The sequence below is a fragment of the Salminus brasiliensis genome, chromosome 2 (genome assembly GCF_030463535.1).
Source record: "Salminus brasiliensis chromosome 2, fSalBra1.hap2, whole genome shotgun sequence".
NCBI classification, from domain to species: Eukaryota; Metazoa; Chordata; class Actinopteri; order Characiformes; family Bryconidae; genus Salminus; species Salminus brasiliensis.
This window is the reverse complement of record NC_132879.1, coordinates 15,964,149-15,986,055: the sequence shown is the minus strand read 5'-3', so window position 1 is coordinate 15,986,055 and position 21,907 is coordinate 15,964,149. Positions and strand designations below refer to the sequence as shown.

Below are 21,907 nucleotides of genomic sequence, written 5' to 3'. Positions count from 1 at the left end.
GTGCTGAGAGAATAGTGACTCCATAATTACAGTTTAGTACAGTTTAGTACAATAAACGTTTTTGATTCTTGTTATTGTGCCAGGCTAGGCTGGGCTTCAATATGCTAAGTGACTGTGGGCCATCTTGTTGGTCAAATCAGAAAAATCAGCATGTTTTATATAGAGACATAATTACAGTGTTGTAAATAGGCATAAGTCATATAAGCCAGACATATCTAATATAGTATCCATGCTGACGGAGAGCAAGAGTGTGTGAGAGAGAGAGAGAGAGAGAGAGAGAGGGAGAGAGACAGAGAGAAAGAGAGACAGAGACAGAGAGAGCAGGGCTACATAGCTACTTATAGCAGAGCAGGAAAGAAGTGGAATTGACATGACCCACTAAAGAGCTAAACCACTGCATTGCTGGGCTGACCCAATCTGGATCATAGAGCCAGCAGGTCTGGCAATTAAAATCTAATAACAAGAACTTTTTCATGTATGCATAGTTAATATGGATAGTTTTAGGTACACTCTTGACATGAAGCATAAAGCATAGCTCAATTTCTTCACTTGATTAATGTGCTGAACTGAAAATATTGGCACAAAAGAACTACTGACAGAATCACACCAGAACATGCCAATACACAGTACACTGCAAGGGAAACCATTCTAGTAACATTAGTCTGGTATTTTGTTGTTTATAGTATTCATAGATTCAGAAGTCATTGTCAGAACCAAAATATTGTATCAATGCAATTGCCCAGAATATAGATTCTGAGCAATTATACAGATGTTTGTTATATCGACAACCATTTAATGTGAAGAATAACAAATTAAGCAAAATAAATATTATAGAGTTTTGTTTTATTGGCCAAAGATTAATGAATGGAATTTTGTGTTACCTTGAAATTTTACACCTCATTTCAGTGTATTCCAAATCTATGCTTATGCTGCACCAACTCAGTTGGTCAGAGAGTTATCACTTCAGCACCACAGACAGCAGCCTATGAGCCAATCTGTCTATAAGCATCCCATGCCTGCAAATCACTTTATACACCTGGAGTCTTCTTCACCAGTATATGTGGGTAAAAATAATACAAATTAATAGCACTAAAATAAAGCTATGAGTACTTGTACACATTTTAACAGACAAATGGTTGGTTGTTTGATAGCATGTAACACAGTGGTGTGCAATACAGAGACTAATCAGCTGTACTAGTCTCCCACATATAGCAGAGAGACAGGCAGTGTAATTTTAACAAGGCATGTCACTGACTGGATGCTTTAATAAAAAAAATACATATAGAGCATATAGAGTATATAGATAGATTATGGGCAAAAGAAAAGGAGAAAACATGAAGAGAAATGCTCAGCACTTTTTTAACCTTGATTTTTGTTACCAGTAAACATGCTTTATTGGGTGGAGCCTTTTTTGTCTCCTTCTTTGTTTGTGTCTTTTAATTCCTGGCCATGTCACAGAAAATAATATTATTTTATTCTGTTACCATGGCAAACATTTTAGAAGAGAACAATATATTATTGAAGGATGTTACCATGGTAACCTTAAGAAAATCATAAATGTGCTCTTGAGGTTAGTTACCATGGTAACTACACAGAATTGTAACACAGAGGATAACATTGCACTGAGATTCTGATATCATAGCAACCATTCACATTCACATTCACATTTAGAGCACACTGCAATTCAAAATAAAAAAATGAGTTCTGCTATTCCGGATCAAGACAGGTTGTGGTTTGGAATTTTGTTTCCTTGGTAACCATTAAGATTCACATCACAGAGAGCAGTGAAGGTAGAGAGAGCAATCTTGGGTTGAACTATTCTCTACCTCAAAGTTGATCCAGCTTATCAGCTAATTAGCCCCAAGTGTGTGTGTGTGTGTGTGTGTGTATATATATATATATATATATATATATATATATATATATATATATATATATATGAGAGAGAGAGAGAGAGTTTGTTTACTGTTTCTGCAGTAACATGCAGCCTCTACTGATGACATTCATCATTAGTGATCATTAGTGACGTCAAATGCTGATACTAATTGATACAATTACTTACAGATAAAATATGACTTATAGGTAAAAATGCCACTCAAACTTATCCCAGAGGTATTAGCTGGAGCTCCAGCACTCTAGAGAAGTTGGCTCTACTGCTCCACAGCCCAGTGCTGTGAGGCTTTATATCCCTCTATCTGCCAAAAGGCATTGGACATGATGTCTTATATTTAGTCTTTATTGGAATTTTTTTTTTTACTAAAATTACCAAGCCAATTTACAACTTATAATTTATAATAAGGCAAATGTGAGCAGAGGCAAACAATGAAGAGATCTAATCATCACATCATGCATTGCAAGCATCCCACTGTGACAAGATGGAAAAATCACATCATCCACAGTGGCCTGGGTACCAATCCAGTACACATCACAATGTTGATCAAAATAACAAATCTATTGTGTAGCCACACCAAGACTTTTGAAAACACTAAACAAATTTGTGAGTATAGTGTGGGTTTTTTTTTCCTAGTCTATAAAATTAAAAACTCTATAAGTAATCTTATATCACAGTTATAAGATGTACTCATCTATATGTTGTTTTACTCATCTAAATATTGTACTTTGTTAGCTAAATAAAGCTGGAAAAGGTATCTCCTGAGCTGTAGCAACAACTGAAAAGACTATGGAATAATGTTGTCTATATATCCTATTGTTCTTTTTGTTTTAACTGCAGCAGACACAGCACAGTTCCCTCACCAAAGCTACTGCAGCAGCTGTAGTGAAAATGCTGCTGACCTGCTAGGACAGAACAGAATAACCCGACTGCAGTTGACATAGCAGCTCTGTGCTCATACAGTATATCTAGCTCATGATCACAAGCATGGATTTGGTTTACTGTAGCACTAAAAGAAGATGTAATATGCAAAACAAACCAGACAGTACAATGCTCCAATCTACTTTATGAATGCCCAAACTGCTGTGATGCAAACTGTGCTGTACTTTTTTTAGATTTACAAATACAGGATTGTTGAAGTGTGGTCAACACAAAAATATCAGTTGCAGCTATAGGAAACTGCTGTATGCCAAGAAAGATAGAATTGATGACCAACACCAACACATCCTCTGAAGACCTATGTGTGTGTTATCATATTTAACTATATATATATATATATATATATATATATATATATATATATATATATAACATACACACTATTATGGTCTACTTACTCACAAACAAAGTGCTGTAAAGTGTTGGAAAAACCCACCTTTAATCACTGACAACTGAAAACTGAGAGAGACAATGAGACTGAATATTTACAACTATTTTGTCCTTACATTTCACCAACATAAAAGTGGTCCACAGGGGCCCCTGACTGATATATAGTCAGGGGCACCGTGTAGTGGAAGAAAGTTAGGGCGATTCTAAAGGCTTGTTACTGACAGGGGCCCTAAAATATGTATTAGTATGAGTATTTTGTGGGGCCCAGTGTAATATATTTTAATGGGGCCCAAAATCCCATGGCAGTATCCTTGTTCATAGATTCCAACATGTTTATAAAATGAGTTTTTTTTCAGTATGTTCCTGAGATTATAATCACAAAGTTGTGATTATATTAACCATCCACACCAACTGTGCTATTCAGGGATTTATGTTTAGATGAATTTAGCTTAATTTTGTATTGTTATAAGTTAAATGCAATGGAAAACACACTACTATCTAGCAGGACTACTCTGTCACCTGATCAAATAACACACTGATACATGCCATATGAACAGAGAGACAACATGTCCCTATTAAAAGCTGTCATTTCAAACACTCACTGATGAACCACTGTACATCATCAGTATACCATTTTTTACAATGCTGAATCTTACTACCAACCTGCCTTTCTGTAAAGTAGCTCATAATGTCAGCCTCTCTTTTTAGACTGCCATCCTTACTGAGCATATCACCAAATTAGGCTAATCTCCACACAGACACACACATAGCATTTAGGGTGGCCACCAGTTCTAAATAGTTGCCTATGGAATCATTCCTAATTTATTAATAAAATGTGCTGTCCCTTGGATGATGTGTCTACCTTATATATGCAAATCATATATTGATTATATTGATGTCCAATTTTGAAGTCAGTATGGTTGCAGGTGTTTCATTCCAACAAAGTGGGAGCACATGTGGTTCATTGTCTGAAAACTGTGACCAAATGATTAAGCTACAGAACTTGAGCCCTTGCTTGACTGGAATAAAATTCAGCAGCCCACTAGCTCTTTGCAGATTTGACTGGACACCTGTGATTGAATCCATTAACAATTCCTTTATTCTAGATCTTGCATCTGAGGATCATCAATCAGTCTTTTATAGTTTAGTAATTGGTTATATGTTGCATACAAAACAATAGACTATAGAGTTATTCAGGAGTTTTAACTCATCAGAAGTTATGTCTATAAACAATTTAATAACCCAGAACAACAGTGCAACAAGGAAACAAGGCGCATGATCATTACCAGGATTGACTACAAGACATGTGTCATAATACATAATTATAGGGAACAAATACCCCAAGTGACTCTAGAAGCTGCACTAAAACCTGTTATTAGATAGCTATATATTGTGAAACACTATGGACAAATGTATCAGAATGTATGTAATATTGAAATAATTATATAATTAATGATGATAAATTGCATATGCTATCCACCATTGCTTACTAAGAATACTAACAACATTTGTTTTCATTTGAATAAGTGTGCTGTATAAGCAGTAGGAGGATATAGGCATAACTCTGGAATTTATTTGCAGTTATGTTTTCATTCTTACCTCTCCAGACGATCTTCTCCTGCGATCTTGCACCACTAGAGTATTCCTATTGCTGCCTGGGGCTATAGTAGAACCAATACTCATTCTAGGCCCAACTAACATGTAGCGTTTATCTCCTGATCTGTACTGGATGCTGTGACACAGTGTCCCATCATAATTTGTATCTTGAAAATATTTGGAGGAGTAGTCTGTAGATTTGGAGCACTGCATTATGATCAGCACAATGATACTGATGACAAAAAGCACTGAAACTGAGCCCAGAGTGATGATCAGATAAAATATATCTTCATTGTCTTCCTCATCTTTTACTATGCTTTTAACATCAGAAGCTGCAAATGCTTCTTTGGGCTCCACAACTTTGATAATCACAGTTGCTGTTGCTGAAAGTGAAACGTTGCCATTGTCTTTGACCAGTATGACCAGTTTATGCTGAGCCTCGTCGATTTCTGTGAATGAGCGGAGGAGTCTTATCTGTCCTGTGTAGCGGTCCAAACCAAACAGGCTGTGATCACTCACTTCCTGCAGCGTAAATAATAACCAGCCATTGTATCCTATGTCTGCATCATAGGCTCTCACTTTAGTCACCAAATGTCCTGCGTTCACATTGCGGGGAATCTCCTCCACACCTTCAGCAGATCCATTAGAGCTGACTGGATATAAGATCACTGGAATGTTGTCGTTCTGATCCAGAATGAACACGTTCACTGTGACGTTGCTGCTCAGTGGTGGGGTTCCAGAATCTGAAGCCACAATTTGAAACTGGTATGATTTAGTCATTTCAAAGTCAAAGCTTTTCAGTGCATATATCTCCCCAGTTTCAGGGTTGATGTTTAGGAAAGATGAATACTTATTTTCTTCACCAGGATCTCTCCAAATGTGGTAGGTTAATATTGCATTTTCATCTAAATCACGATCATAAGCAGATACACAGAACATGGACATACCTGGTACGTTATTTTCAGTTACATAGAAAGTGTATGGATTGAGGGAAAACTCCGGGCTGTTATCATTTGCATCAGAAACAAGCACAGTGATAGTTCTAATGGAAGATAACGGTGGCTGCCCTGCATCTTTAGCAATAAATGTAATGTCATACTGAGATGCTTTCTCTCTGTCCAGTGATGATGTAGTTATCAATGAGTAAATGTTTTCCTGTGATGACTGCATTAAACTAAAAGGTATATTTTCAGGTACTGAGCAGAACACTTTTCCATTAATCCCAGAATCCAAATCACTCACACTAATTAATGCCACTGTAGTTCCAGACTTTGAGTTCTCTGGCACTGTATTTGAAAATGACGTCACTTCAATCTCCGGTGCATTGTCATTTACGTCAACAATTTGAATAACAATGCTCTTTTCTGTAGTCAGTGGTGCCGATGATTTATCTGATGCCTGAATATCGATCTCATATTGGTCTTTTTGCTCGAAATCTATTGGTCCTTTAACAACTATTTCACCTGTAATAGGATCTAGGTCAAAAAGTCTACGCAGGTCTTTGTCCATATCGTTTCCAAAACTAAAAAACACCTCACCATTTGCACCTTCGTCTACGTCAGTTGCATTTACCTGAATCACCATTGTACCAATCGGGGAATTTTCACGTAGCTTTACAGAGTACGAGTCTTTTGTGAAAACTGGCACATTGTCATTCACATCTATGACATCCACAATTATCTCCATAGTGCCCGATCTCTGGGGTCTTCCACCGTCCAGCGCGGTAAGGAGGAGCTTATGCCTAGAGATGGTTTCCCTATCTAGTGGTTTCTGCAACATTAAGAAAGGCATCTTTCGATCCGATCCACGCTCTTTAATTTCGATTCGAAAATGTTCGTTTTGACTGAGTTTATATATTTGCACCGAATTTACTCCGCCATCTGCATCGCGTGCAGCCTGAAGCTGAAATCTCGCACCAGTTACGGCGTTTTCTGAGATTTCCAAACGCTTTTCTTTCTCGGGGAATATCGGTACGTGATCGTTTATATCGATCACCTCAACTGTTATATAATGAATCTCAAGAGGATTTTCAAGAGCGATTTTTAGATTAATCAAGCACGAGCTGCTTCTCTCGCAAACCTCCTCTCTGTCTATATTCCCATTCACATGTAAGGTTCCGTCATCCCGATTCACCCTGAACAGAGGTTCTCCTGTTGTTGCTACGATGCGAAATCCTCGTTCTTTCAAAGTTCTCTGATCAATACCTAAATCCTTCGCGATGTTTCCAACCACAGTGCCATTAGTTTTCTCCTCAAGAACCGAGTAACGTATATGCGCAATGACCCCTCTCCAAAGTAAAAGTAAGAGTATCGCACAAGCAAGCTTCAGTCGCCATGATGCGCAACGCCTTTGTTCCATTTTAGGAGAAAATAATCCAGAGTTCGCCCAAGTTAAGATAAATAATCCATAGATTAGGTACACATAATACTGCTTATTAAGAACCTCTGATTGAACTCAACTAAATAGTCCAAACAACACAAAAATGCTCCTTCTATGTGACCATATGCCGTATAAAAAGGAATGGAACCAAATAAAGAGGCGGTTCAGAAATAGAGTCGCATCACCAACGTTATTTTAGTTTACACTGACACCGTGCGATTTAATAGTTTATTGCAGAAAAGCTAAGTAACAAGTAATCCTATTTAATACGGCCCAGGCGGTATTTGATTTGGTCGCGCAAAAATACTGTTGTATTACAAAGAAAATATGATTTGAAAAACCATATACCACAGTTTCTCTAAGAAAATCAAGTGAAGAACCATTTAAACATTCAAATGGCTCTCGAGTTGTAATGGTTTTACATTCTTCAGATGGCTTTTAAAAAAACGTTCAAAGCCCATTTTGATGGATCCCACACTACTAAAACACATTTTGTGTTTCCCAAGAACACATGTGTTAGTGAATTTCTTATAGCTCAGGTCCATTAGATTAGGCAAAAGGCAAATACGGGCACAACATAGGGTCCCCAGAACCAAAGTTAGTCAACAACTTTCAGAACTCCCTTACATAATGAAAAAAAGCAGTTTTACAAAACTGCAGTGGGACAACTCTAATAAGTGCATTGTAAAATGTGTTAAATGTGAATCAAATGAAGTATGCCTGGTTCTGGTAATTACTGTTAGTGACTTTTTAGCTTAGTCTTACCTCTCCAGAGGATCTTCGTCTGCGATCTGACACCACTACGGTGTTCATATTACTGCCAGGGGCCAAAGTAGAACCAATACTCATTCTGGGTCCAACTAACATGTAGCGTTTATCTCCTGATCGGTACTGGATGCTGTGACAAAGTGTCCCATTATAATTTGTATCCTGTAAATATTTGGAGGAATAGTCTGTAGATTTCGAGCACTGCATTACAATAAGCACAATGATACTGATGATAAAAAGCACTGAAACTGAGCCCAAAGTGATGATCAAATAAAAAGTAACATCACTGTCTTCCTCATCGTTTCGTGAGTTTTGAACATCAGAAGCAGCAAATGCCTCTTTGGACTCCACAACGTTGATAATCACAGTTGCTGTTGCTGAAAGTGACACGTTGCCATTGTCTTTAACCAGTATGACCAGTTTATGCTGAGCCTTGTCTGTTTCTGTGAATGAGCGGAGGGTCCTTATCTGTCCTGTGTAGCGGTCCAAACCAAACAGACTGTGGTCACTCACTTCCTTCAGTGAAAATAATAACCAGCCATTGTATCCTATATCTGCGTCATAGGCTCGCACTTTAGTCACCAAATGTCCTGCGTTCACATTGCGGGGAATCTCCTCCACGCCTTCAGCAGATCCGTTTGAGCTGACTGGATATAAGATCACTGGAACGTTGTCGTTCTGATCCAGAATGAACACGTTCACTGTGACGTTGCTGCTCAGTGGTGGAGTTCCAGAGTCTGTAGCGAGCACGTGGAACTGGAACGTTTTAAGGGCCTCAAAGTCAAAACTTTTTAGTGCGTAAATCCATCCATTTTCAGAATTTATATTTAGAAACGATGTATACTTTTCTTCACCTCTTTCTCTTAATATTTCATAGGTCACTACAGCATTTTCATTTGTGTCTCGGTCAGAAGCAGACACAGAGAATAAAGATGTACCTGGAACATTATTTTCCATAATGTAAAAAATATAAGGGGAAAGAGAAAATTCTGGACTATTGTCATTTACATCTGACACCAAAACGGTTATAGTTTTCTTTGAAGACAAAGGCGGCTGGCCTGCATCTTTGGCAGCTATTGCAATGTCATACTCATATTTCACCTCTCTGTCAAGGGATGAGGTGGTAACTAATGCGTAAAAATTATCCTGTGATGATGGCATTAGCTTAAACGGTATGTCTTCTGGAATGAAACAAAATACTTTTCCATTAATCCCAGAGTCTAAGTCAGACACGCTTATCAGAGCAACTGTAGTGCCTGGTTTAGAATCCTCTAAAATGGACTTTGAAAATGACGCCACCTCTATCTCTGGTGGATTGTCATTGATATCAACAATTTTTATGGTCACGGTTTTATCTGTTATATGTGGTATAGTGCCTTTGTCTGACGCCTGAATGTCAATTTCAAAAGAACGCATAGCCTCAAAATTAACACTTCCTTTTACAATGATTTCTCCGGTAATTGGATTTATATCAAAAAGTTTCTGCAATTTACTGTCAACATTATTAGCAAATGAATAAATAACCTCTCCGTTTGACCCCTCATCCAAATCTGTAGCATTTACCTGTATTACAGTGGTACCTATAGGTGCGTTTTCATTTAGCATCACAGAGTAAGCATCTTTAGTAAAAACTGGCATGTTATCATTTACATCCAAGACATAAACATTTATTTCCATATTCCCAGTTTTAGCGGGTCTTCCACCGTCAATTGCGGTTAATAACATTTTCATGCTCTGCAGGGCCTCTCTGTCAATAGACTTTTGCAAAATCAGAATGGGAATTTTACCAGTTTCTCCACGATCTTTGACTTCGAGTCGGAAATGATCGTTTTGACTCAGTTTATAGATTTGAATCGAATTGGTTCCACTGTCCGGGTCCCGCGCTGCAGGAAGCTGGAACCGAGTCCCAGATAAGGCAGATTCCCATATCTCAAAAACCGTTTCTTTTTCAGAAAACAAAGGGACATGATCATTGACATCCATGATCTCCACAGTTACATAGTGAATCTCCAGTGGGTTTTCCATGGCGATTTTCATATTGATTAAACAAGATGTGCTTTCCTCGCACACCTTTTCCCTGTCTAAATCTCCACTGACATACAACACTCCGTCATGTTGATCGACCTTAAACAGAGATTCTCCCGAAGACGATGCGATGCGGAATCCTCTCTGCTTTAAAATTCTTTGATTAATACCCAAATCCTTTGCAACATTTCCGACCACAGTGCCCTCCTTTTGATCCTCAGAAACGGAATATCGTATCTCTGCCCAAGCCGCTTTCCCAAAGAGCAGCGACACAATCATGAAGACAAATTTCACACGCGCCTTCAGCCATAAGCAGTATCCCCTTTGTTCCATTTCGAGATTTCAGAAAGACATTCCAAGAGAAAAAAACCAAAAAAACAACGTGTATTACTCGAAAAAACACATAACAGCAAGCCACACTTCCAGATTGTCAGACAGGAAAATACAAAGTAGGTTAAAGCTAAGGCAACGTTTCCTCTTCACGACTGGTTACATTTAGCAAATGTACCAGAACACTAAAGGGGAGGGCACAAAAATAAGCCTAACTCTATGTCATAAAATGTTTGTAGTTGTATACTGACACCTCGCGAGTCAAACGTTCATTGCATTTCATGATTTGGTCGTGGTTCTATCATAAATATAAAAATCGTTCTTTATGTTTTCAGGTTTATGCAATTATGGCCATATGGTCATGGTTAAGGTTAAACCGAAAAACTGAACAATTAGTGGTTACTCTTTTAACACCAAAGTAAATTCGCGATTTGCATTTTCCCGTGTGCCCAATAGGTTTGAATCATTAAATGGATCATGTGGTAATGGTCAAGCGCACCATGGGCCACGTTTTAAAATAATAAAAAAATAAGTAAATAAATATGAGTTATTAAGTATTCTTACCTGTCCAGAATTTCTTCTTCTGCGACCTGGAACCACTAGAGTGTTCCCATTACTTCCTGGGATTATAGTAGAACCGATACTCATTCTGGGTCCAACTAACATGTAGCGTTTATCTCCTGATTTGTAATGGATGCTGTGACACAGTGTCCCATCATAATTTGTATCTTGTAAATATTTTGAAGAGTAGTCTGTAGATTTCGAGCACTGCATTACAATCAGCACAATGATACTGATGACAAAAAGCATTGAAACTGAACCTAATGTGATGATCAGATAAAATATAACACTGTCGCCTTCGTCTTGTACTGTGTTTTTAACATCAGACGCTGCAAAAGCCTCTTTGGGCTCCATAACTTTGATAATCACAGTCGCTGTTGCTGAAAATGAAACGTTGCCATTGTCTTTGACCAATATGACCAGTTTGTGCTGAGCCTCATCTGTTTCTGTAAATGAGCGCAGGGTCCTTATATGTCCAGTATAGCGATCCAAACCGAACAGACTGTGGTCACTTACTTCCTGCAGTGAAAATAACAACCAGCCATTGTATCCTATATCTGCATCATAGGCTCTCACTTTAGTCACCAAATGTCCTGCGTTCACATTGCGGGGAATCTCCTCCACACCTTCAGCAGATCCGTTAGAGCTGACTGGATATAAGATCACTGGAACGTTGTCGTTCTGATCCAGGATGAACACGTTCACTGTGACGTTGGTGCTCAGTGGTGGGGTTCCAGAATCTATTGCAATGACTTTGAATTGAAACGTTTTAACCGTTTCGAAGTCGAAGTTTTTCAGCGCGTAAATTCCTCCGTTTTCAGAATGAATATTGATAAATGAGGTGTATGCATTTTCACCACCGTTATCTCTCCATATGTGATAGGATATTTTTGCATTTTCATTTGAGTCCCGATCGTGAGCGGTCACAGAAAATAAAGACGTACCTGGGATATTGTTTTCCATTACGTAAAACGTATAAGGGGAAAGAGAAAACTGAGGACTGTTGTCATTTACATCTGAAACTTGAACAGTTAAAATTTTTACCGAGGACAACGACGGTTCTCCTGCATCTCTTGCAAGTATTGTTATATCATATTTAGATGAATTTTCCCTATCTAGCCGTGACTCTGTGACTAAAGAATAAATATTATCATGTGATGATGGCATTAGTTTGAAAGGCATGTCTTGAGGTACTGAACAAAAAACTTTTCCGTTCGATCCAGAGTCTAAATCAGACACGCTTATCAAAGCAACTGTTGTGCCGATTCTAGAATCTTCTGGGATTGCGCTCGAAAACGACGTTACCTCTATCTCTGGTTCATTGTCGTTTATGTCAGCTATCTTTATGATCACACTTATATCTGATGCTATTGGTACAAGTCCTTTATCAGATGCCTGGATATCAATCTCATATTTATCTTTGAATTCAAAATCTAATAGTCCTTTCACAATGATATCTCCAGTGATCTGATTAATGTCAAAAAGCTCTCGAATTTTATTGTTCACATTATTACCTATTGAATAAATTATCTCACCATTCGAGCCCTCATCCGAATCTGTAGCGTTCACCTGTACTACAGTCGTACCTTTAGGCACGTTTTCATCCACCATGACAGAATAGGTATCTTTAGTAAAAACAGGAGCATTATCATTTATATCTAATATATCTACATGTACTTCCATTGTTCCAGATCGTGGCGGTTTTCCACCATCTACAGCAGTTATAATCAGCGTAAATTTCTTCGCGATCTCTCGATCTAATGGCTTTTGTAATGACAAAAAGGGAATTTTACCATCATCATCACGGTCCTTGATTTCTAGTCGAAAATAATCGTTGTGACTCAGTTTGTAATTTTGAATTGAATTGCTTCCGCTATCATGGTCATGAGCGGCCTGGAGCTGAAATCGAGTACCAGGTAAAACAGATTCCCATATTTCTAATCGCTTTTCTTTCTGACTGAATGTCGGGGCATGGTCGTTTATATCCAGAATGTCTACTGCTACATAATGTATCTCTAGTGGATTTTCAAGGGCAATTTTTAAATTTATCGAACAAGTGCTGCTTCTTTCGCAAACCTCTTCTCTGTCTATTTTGCCGTTAACATACAGCCCTCCATCGTTATTGTTTACCTTGAACAGCGACTCTCCTGTGTTTGACACAATCCGAAATCCTCGATCCTGTAAAATTCTATGATCAATTCCTAAATCCTTTGCAATATTTCCGATCAGTGTACTATCCTTCTGCTCTTCGGAAACTGAATATCGTATCTGTGCACAAATCTCTCTCCCAAACAGCAACAAAACAGCCATGAAGGAGAATCTCATGTACAGCTTCCTCCATGATGCGTGTCCTCTTTGATCCATTTTGCTGACAGAACAATGGCGTTTTAATAAAATCTCAATACTACTCCATGCATATCGGCTGTGTTACCAAATGGCTAGAAAAAACGCAAACCAGTATATTTACAACAAAGAAACGATAGAGAACAAGCTCCGTGTTCCCACCACAATGCTTGTGGGTAGACTGAACGCAGAGGGCAAACGGAAGAGGGCGGGATGTCTTTGAAACCATAAAATGGGTTTGTACTGACATCTCGCGAAGTCGATGTTTATTACATGGACAGGAAACATTTTTTTGTACATTTAGAGTAAAAAACAGTAAAAACTGACTACAGCTACAATGCTAAAGCAGAGGTTAGCTTTATATTTCCCAACTCGAAATCCATCATTTGTTAATTATTAAAACATGAATAATTAATTAACATTAATTAAAACATGATTGTAAACAGTGATGTATGTATTAGCAGACATAAATATGTGTTGCAATGTTCACACAAGATTCCTGTGTGCGGTGCTATTTCTAAGGTGGTGCTATTAATGATTTATCGAGTAATTCAGATGCAACTATTTGAATCTCTGCAGGTAAATTGTATGTTCAAGGGCCTTCATCTAAGATAGTGAATGATAGGGAAACTCTACATGAATACATTTTAAAATTACACTATTAGCAATTTTACTTCCTTACCTCTCCAGAAACTGTCCTCCTGCGATTTGGTAGTACCAGTGTATTCCCATTACTGCCAGGAACTATTGTAGAACCAATACTCATTCTGGGTCCAACTAACATGTAGCGTTTATCTCCTGATCTGTACTGGATGCTGTGACACAGTGTTCCGTCATAATTTGTATCCTGCAAATACTTGGAGGAATAGTCTGCAGATTTGGAGCTCTGCATTACAATCAACACAACGACGCTAATAACAAAAAGCACTGACACTGAGCCCAAAATAACTATCAGATAGAAAGTAATGTCGTTGTCCTCCTCATCTTTTACTGAATTTATAACATCAGAAGCTGCAAAAGCCTCTTTGGGCTCCACAACTTTGATCACCACAGTCGCGGTTGCTGAAAGTGAAACGTTGCCATTGTCTTTGACCAGTATGAACAGTTTATGCAGAATTTCATCTGTTTCTGTGAATAGGCGGAGGGTCCGTATCTGTCCTGTATAGCGGTCCAAACCGAACAGACTGGGGTCACTCACTTCCTGCAGTGAAAATAACAACCAGCCATTGTATCCTATATCTGCGTCATAGGCTCTCACTTTAGTCACCAAATGTCCTGCGTTCACATTGCGGGGAATCTCCTCCACGCCTTCAGCAGATCCGTTAGAGCTGACTGGATATAAGATCACTGGAATGTTGTCGTTCTGATCCAGGATGAAGACGTTTACTGTGACGTTGCTGCTCAGTGGTGGGGTTCCAGAGTCAGTGGCTACGACTAGAAACTTAAACGACTTTAGAGTCTCAAAATCAAAACTTTTAAGAGCGTAAATGCTGCCACTTTCGGAATTAATATTTATGAACGATACATATTTATTATTTTCAATGCCTTCTCTCCAAATCTGATAACTAACGATTGCATTTTTATTCAGGTCTTGGTCTGAGGCAGAAACAGAAAAAAGTGATGTGCCAGGAGAATTGTTTTCAGTCACATAAAACATGTACGGGCTATTAGAAAACTCTGGGCAATTGTCATTAACATCTCCTATCTGGACAGTAATTGTTTTAATGGACGATAATGGCGGTTGTCCATCGTCTTTGGCAACTAATGTAACATCATATTCATTCATTATTTCCCTGTTAAGCAATGAGGTGGTAACTAAAGAGTAGAGGTTTTTTTGTGATGATTGCGTTAGCTTAAATGGTATATGTTTTGATAAAGTACAGAAAACATTTCCGTTAATCCCAGAATCTAAATCACTAATGCTTATTAATGCAACGGTGGTTCCAGGTCTAGAATCTTCTCGGATTGAACTTGAAAATGACGTTACTTCAATTTCAGGGGCGTTGTCATTTATGTCCAGGATCTTCAAAACTACGCTTTTATCTGCAGTAAATGGAGGGCTGCCCTTGTCGGATGCCTGAATGTCGATTACATAGTTATCTTTATCCTCAAAGTCTAGGAGTCCTTTCACTGTTATTTCACCAGTAAGTGAATTTATATGAAATAATTGTAACAATTTATCGTTGTTGTGATTACCAAACGAGTAAACAATTTCTCCATTTAAGCCTTCGTCCATATCTGTGGCATTCACTTGTACTATCATTGTACCCACAGGGGTGTTTTCATTTATCAGGACAGAGTAAACGTCCATAGTAAAAACAGGCATGTTATCATTTATATCTAGCACGTCTACAATAATCTCCATTGAGCCCGATTTAGGGGGTCGTCCCCCGTCCACAGCAGTGAGTACTAACGTTATGCTTTTCCTTGCTTCCCTATCTAATAGATTATTTAGAATCAAAATGGGAATTTTACCATCTTCCCCGCGGTCTTTTACTTCGAGGTTAAAATGTACATTTTGACTGAGTTTATAATGTTGTATTGAGTTACTGCCCCCATCAGGGTCGCGTGCAGCCTGTAACTGATAGCGCGAACCAGGTAAAGCATTTTCTGAAATCTCTAGACGCCTTTCTTTCTCATGGAACGTCGGAGCATGGTCGTTAATGTCAACGATTTCGACCGTAACATAATGAATCTCCAACGGGCTTTCAAGAGCAATTTTTACGTTGACTAAGCATAAGCTGCTTCTCTCACAAATTTGCTCTCGGTCTATATTTCCATTCAAATATAGGACTCCATCATCCTGGTTTACCTTAAACAGAGACTCTCCTGTGGTTGATGCGATACGAAATCCTCGCTCTTTGAGGGTTCTGTAATCAATGCCCAGATCCTTTGCAATGTTTCCAACCACTGTGCCGTCTTTCTGCTCTTCAGAAACAGAGTATCGTGTATGTGCCCAAACCACACTCTTAAACAAAAGAGACACAATAATGACGACCAGTCTCAAAACCAAGCTCCGGCATGATTCGCGTCCTCTTTGTTTCATTTTGTTACAGCGTCGTTCGACCTCAGATCACAAAAATTTAAAGAGTATTCCTCTTGCACAAGCGTAAATTCAATACAAAGCACGCAAAATTTGCAAAAGTAGACAAAAGAAACATGCTAAAATCAGTGTGACGTTGTGCTCGCACCACCGGATAGTGTAAAACTAAAAGGCGCATGCGAAAATCAGGGAGCCTACAGCTAGGTATTAACTGTATTGTTGTTTCACACTGACACCTCGTGAACAAAACACTCGTTGCAGACTAAATATGCCAAGGCTAATGGTATTTTTCGTTACTATACAGCTTGCACCTTACGTTTTTAAGCAGACGTAGTTTTGGCCCAAACAGACAGCATTGAAATTCAGCAAAGATCTCAAAAAAAAAAAAAAACAAGCAGCCTGACCATACCTTTTCAGCACCTTGGATAGCGACCAGTTCATAATTGGGCGCATCATGTAAATGGCTTTCTCTCGCATTTAGAAACACGTTTGCGTTGAAAGAATTGGAACACGACGTTTAGCTATACACAAAGGTGGTTCAAATGGTTGTTTGAGCGATGCCTTAGAAAAACCACTTTCGGTTGCCCTATAGGTAATTGAGATGTGTGAAGGTAAAGAAGCAATGAATATTTTTCACACTGGTATAGAACAAATTGTTCTTTATGAAACACATTTATAGCATTGTTAAAAGCAACTTTTTAAAGTGTGTAGAATACTACAGATAAATAATGTCAGATCATTATTTGAGTAACACATAGTTCTGAAAGTTATTTGCATATATATATATATATTGTTTAATCTTACCTCCCCAGATGATCTTCTCCTGTGATCTGGCACCACTAGAGTATTCCTATTACTGCTCGGAACTATAGTAGAACCAATGCTCATTCTGGGTCCAACTAACATGTAGCGTTTATCTCCTGATCTGTACTGGATGCTGTGACACAGTGTCCCATCATAATTTGTATCTTGTAAATATTTGGAGGAATAGTCTGTCGATTTTGAGCACTGCATTGCAATCAGCACAATGATACTGATGAGAAAAAGCACTGAAACCGAGCCCAAAGTGATGATTAGATAAAAAGTAATGTCACTGTCTTCCTCGTCTTTTACTGGCTTTTCAATATCAGAAGCTGCAAAAGCCTCTTTGGGCTCCACAACTTTGATAATCACAGTCGCTGTTGCTGAAAGCGAAACATTTCCATTGTCTTTGACCAGGATAACCAGTTTATGCTGGGCTTCATCTGTTTCTGTGAATGAGCGGAGGGTCCGTATCTGTCCTGTATAGCGGTCCAAACCAAACAGACTGTGGTCACTCACTCCCTGCAGTGAAAATAATAACCAGCCGTTGTATCCTATATCTGCATCATAGGCTCTCACTTTAGTCACCAAATGTCCTGCGTTCACATTGCGGGGAATCTCCTCCACGCCTTCAGCAGATCCGTTAGAGCTGACTGGATATAAGATCACTGGAACGTTGTCGTTCTGATCCAGAATGAACACGTTCACTGTGACATTGGTGCTCAGTGGTGGGGTTCCAGAATCTGCAGCAAGCACGTGGAACTGGAACGATTTGATCGTTTCAAAGTCAAAACTTTTTAGTGCATAGACATTCCCGTCTTCAGAATTAATATTCAAGTAAGAGATAATGTTTGGAAAGATACTTTCATCCTTTACAATGTGGTAAGATATAAGAGCATTTTCATTTTGATCTACATCAAAGGCACTAATAGAGAATATAGATGCACCTGGACTATTGTTTTCATTCATATAAAACATATATGGGTTTTGACTAAAAATTGGTCTATTGTCATTCACATCTGCAATATCAACTTTAATAGTCTTCTGTGAGGATAAAGACAGCTGACCCCTGTCCGAACACATTATAGTTATGGTGTACATAGGGATAGTCTCTCTGTCTAAGTGGTCTTTAGTGACAAGAGAGTACATGCTCTTCTGGAAAGAGGGTTTCATCTCAAACGGGATGTCTCCTATAAGTGTGCATGTCACTAGGCCATTCTCGCCTGAATCTCTGTCAGATGTACCGATAAGTGCTATAGCTGTACCTGGTTTCGAATCCTCTGGAATTTGATTGGACAGTGAGGTCACGTCTATTTCAGGAACATTATCATTTAAGTCATTTACATTGATAACGACACTACAGTGGCCAATCAAAACGACTGGACCTTTGTCTGATGCTTGTATATCTATTTCATACACTCTTTGTTCCTCGAAATCTATTACTCCTTTCACAGTGATTTCCCCTGTATTAGCATCTATTTCAAACTTATCAAAAGCTTTGTTCAGAAGACCTTTGTCAAAGGCATAAATAATTTGGCCGTTTGCACCCTCATCTAAATCTGTGGCATGTAGTTTTACCACCGAGGAGCCAAATGGGATATTTTCCTCTAATGTCACGGTGTAAACTTGACGATCAAAAACTGGAGCGTTATCGTTAATGTCAACGACAGTTATGGTAATATTCACAGATCCTGATCTTTCAGGCTTTCCTCCGTCATATGCTGTCAGGGTTAGGTGGAGTTTGGAATTCTGTTCTCTGTCTAAAGGCTTTATCAGAATCAAGAAAGGAATTTTATCTTCGCCACGACTTTTAACATCTAATTCAAAGTGGCTATTCGAGCTGAGAATGTACTTATGAAGAGAGTTAACTCCAGCGTCTAAATCCCGCGCAGGGTCCAGTGGGACTCGCGTACTCTGGGGAACTGCATTTTCTGAAATCTCTAAATGTTTTTCTTGTACAGGAAAACTAGGAGAGTGATCATTTATATCTCTAATATCAACATCTATATAATGAATCTCTAACGGGTTTTCTGATACAGTTTTAAGATTCACTGTACACACGCTGATTTTCTCACATAGCTCCTCCCTGTCGATCTTCCCACTCACGTACAGCGCTCCATTGTCCTGGTTTATCTGTAAGAAGCGATCGTCTGACGCGGAAACGATTCGAAACCGTCGGTCTTTAATTTTATCCACATCAAAGCCCAGGTCTTTAGCAATATTTCCCACAACATATCCTGGTTTAGATTCCTCTGCAATAGAGTAGCGAATCTGAGCCAGAACGCCACCATAGCAGCACAACAAGACGAAACAACACAGGAAGGGTTTCAGCATAGCGTCATGCCGAGTTGTCATCATGAAAAGGCAAATATCCCCAGCAACATTGCAAACTAAAAAAAACGTAGTAATTCAAAACATTGACGAATACATTTCCACTTAGCGATTTGTTGAAACGTTGCTCCAGCCCCGAGATACAAAAGCATTGTCCTCAGAGTGTACATGCGCAATAGAGGCAGGGAGAAAAACCTAAGCCACAAATAAGCTGTAAAGCAGCGACACCAAGTGTGCTCTCATGAAGCTTCAGTTTAAATGTACAGTTCTTTTTGTTCACTTTAAATACATGAATTCTTAATAAACTAATGGACAGATACATAACAAGACAAAAATACAAACAGAAAGCCTTACAGATATATGTAAACCTCACAAAGACACTCAATGTATTCGCATTACTGCCTGGAACTATAGTAGAACCGAAACTCATTCTGGGTCCAACTAGCATGTAGCGTTTATCTCCAGATCTATACTGGATGCTATGACACAGTGTCCCATCATAATTTGTATCTTGTAAGTACTGGGAGGAATAGTCTGTAGACTTGGGGCACTGTGTTGCAATTAAAACGATAATGCGTAATAATAATAAGTACTGAAACTGAGCTCAATGTAGTTATCAAATAAAATTTAATGTCATTGTCCTTCTTATCTTTTACTGCGTTTTTAACATCAGAAGCTGCAAAAGCCTCTTTTGGCTCCACAACGTTAATAATCACAGTCGTTGTTGCTGAAAGTGACAGGTTGCCATTGTCTTTGACCAGTATGACCAGTTTATGCTAAGCCGCGTCGGTTTCTGTGAATGTCCGGAGGGTCCGTATCTATCCTGTATAGCGGATCTAAACCAAACAGACTGTGTTCACTCAATTCCAATAGTGAAAATAATAACCAGCCGTTGTATCCTATATCTGCGTCATATGCCCTCACTTTAGTCACCAAATGTTGTGCGTTCACATTGCGGGGAATCTCATCCACACCTTCAGCAGATCCGTTAGAGCTGACTGGATATAAAATCACGTTCACTGTGTGAAGTTAAAACTTTTTAGTGCATGAATAACTCCCGTTTCAGAATTAATATCCAGGAATGATGCCATATCGTTTTGTTTTCCATCACGTCTGATGATATTATATGCTATAGCAACGTTATTGTCAGAGTGCCCACATCGGCTAATAGTGCCCACATCGGCAAAAAGAATAAAAACTTTTGGACATGTACATACATGTACAAGAACAGTACTTACCAAATAAGTCAAAAAGGAAGTTGTGACGTTGTTGTAATGAATGTTGTTGCAATGTAAAAGTCAAATCTCAAGCAAAGTCAAAATGCAGCTAGTCTTTGCAAAGTAATTCATACTGCACATAACAGGTGCCAATCAGAACAAAAATGCAAAAACAGTAGCACATATTCAGATATTAATATTTAATGATTAATATGAAACATTACGTCAGTTTAGAAATTTTAAATAACTTAAAGGCGTCTGTTAATGGAAATGACTGAAGCTTTATAGTTTGTGTGGGCGCACGGGTGTGTGTGTGTGTGTTTGTGTTATTTAAAATCAAATTAAAAGCATAATGGACAGGATCTCACCTCTCCAGAAGCTCGTCTCCTGCGATCTGGTACCACCAGAGTATTTCCATTACTGCCCGGAACCATAGTAGAACCAATACTCATTCTGGGTCCAACTAACATGTAGCGTTTATCTCCTGATCTGTACTGGATGCTGTGACACAGTGTCCCATCATAATTTGTATCTTGTAAATATTTGCAGGAATAGTCTGTAGATTTCGAGCACTGCATTGCAATCAGCACAATAATACTGATGACAAAAAGCATTGAAACTGAACCTAAAGTGATGATTAGATAAAGAGTAATGTCACTCTCTTCCTCGTCTTTTACTATGCTTTTAACATCAGAAGCTGCAAAAGCCTCTTTGGGCTCCACAACTTTGATAATAACAGTCGCTGTTGCTGATAGTGAAACGTTCCCATTGTCTTTGACCAGTATGACCAGTTTGTGCTGAGCCTCGTCGGTTTCTGTGAATGAGCGGAGGGTCCTTATCTGTCCTGTATAGCGGTCCAAACCAAACAGGCTGTGATCACTCACTTCCTGCAGTGAAAATAATAACCAGCCATTGTATCCTATGTCTGCGTCATAGGCTCTCACTTTAGTAACCAAATGTCCTGCGTTCACATTGCGGGGAATCTCCTCCACGCCTTCAGCAGATCCGTTTGAGCTGACTGGATATAAGATCACTGGAATGTTGTCGTTCTGATCCAGAATGAACACGTTCACTGTAACGTTGCTGCTCAATGGTGGAGTTCCAGAGTCTGTAGCGAGCACGTGGAACTGGAACGATTTGATCGTTTCAAAGTCAAAACTTTTTAGTGCATGAATAACTCCCGTTTCAGAATTAATATTCAGGAATGATGCCATATCGTTTTGTTTTCCATCACGTCTGATGATATTATATGATATAGCCGCGTTATCGTCAGAGTCTTTGTCAAATGCGTTC

At 38.8% G+C, this 21,907-nt stretch overlaps 3 protein-coding genes across 4 annotated transcripts in view; all 3 read right to left on the bottom strand.

Moving 5' to 3' along the window:
- Positions 1 to 21,907, bottom strand: part of LOC140545582 (protocadherin alpha-C2-like) — a 133,931-nt gene that overhangs the window by 77,341 nt on the left and 34,683 nt on the right. The gene's annotated exons all lie outside the window — the stretch shown is intronic.
- Positions 1 to 21,907, bottom strand: part of LOC140550207 (protocadherin alpha-3-like) — a 54,780-nt gene that overhangs the window by 6,939 nt on the left and 25,934 nt on the right. The window lies entirely within an intron of this gene.
- On the bottom strand, positions 13,893 to 16,384 carry LOC140550211 (protocadherin gamma-A4-like). The gene has a single exon (XM_072674049.1). The coding sequence runs from the start codon at positions 16,266 to 16,268 to the stop codon at positions 13,893 to 13,895; it is 2,376 nt and encodes a 791-aa protein (XP_072530150.1). The 5' UTR covers positions 16,269 to 16,384.

What these genes read in the sequence shown, in the direction of transcription:
- LOC140550211 (XM_072674049.1), bottom strand. Translation starts at nt 16,268, where the DNA reads ATGAAACAAAGAGGACGCGAATCATGCCGGAGCTTGGTTTTGAGACTG.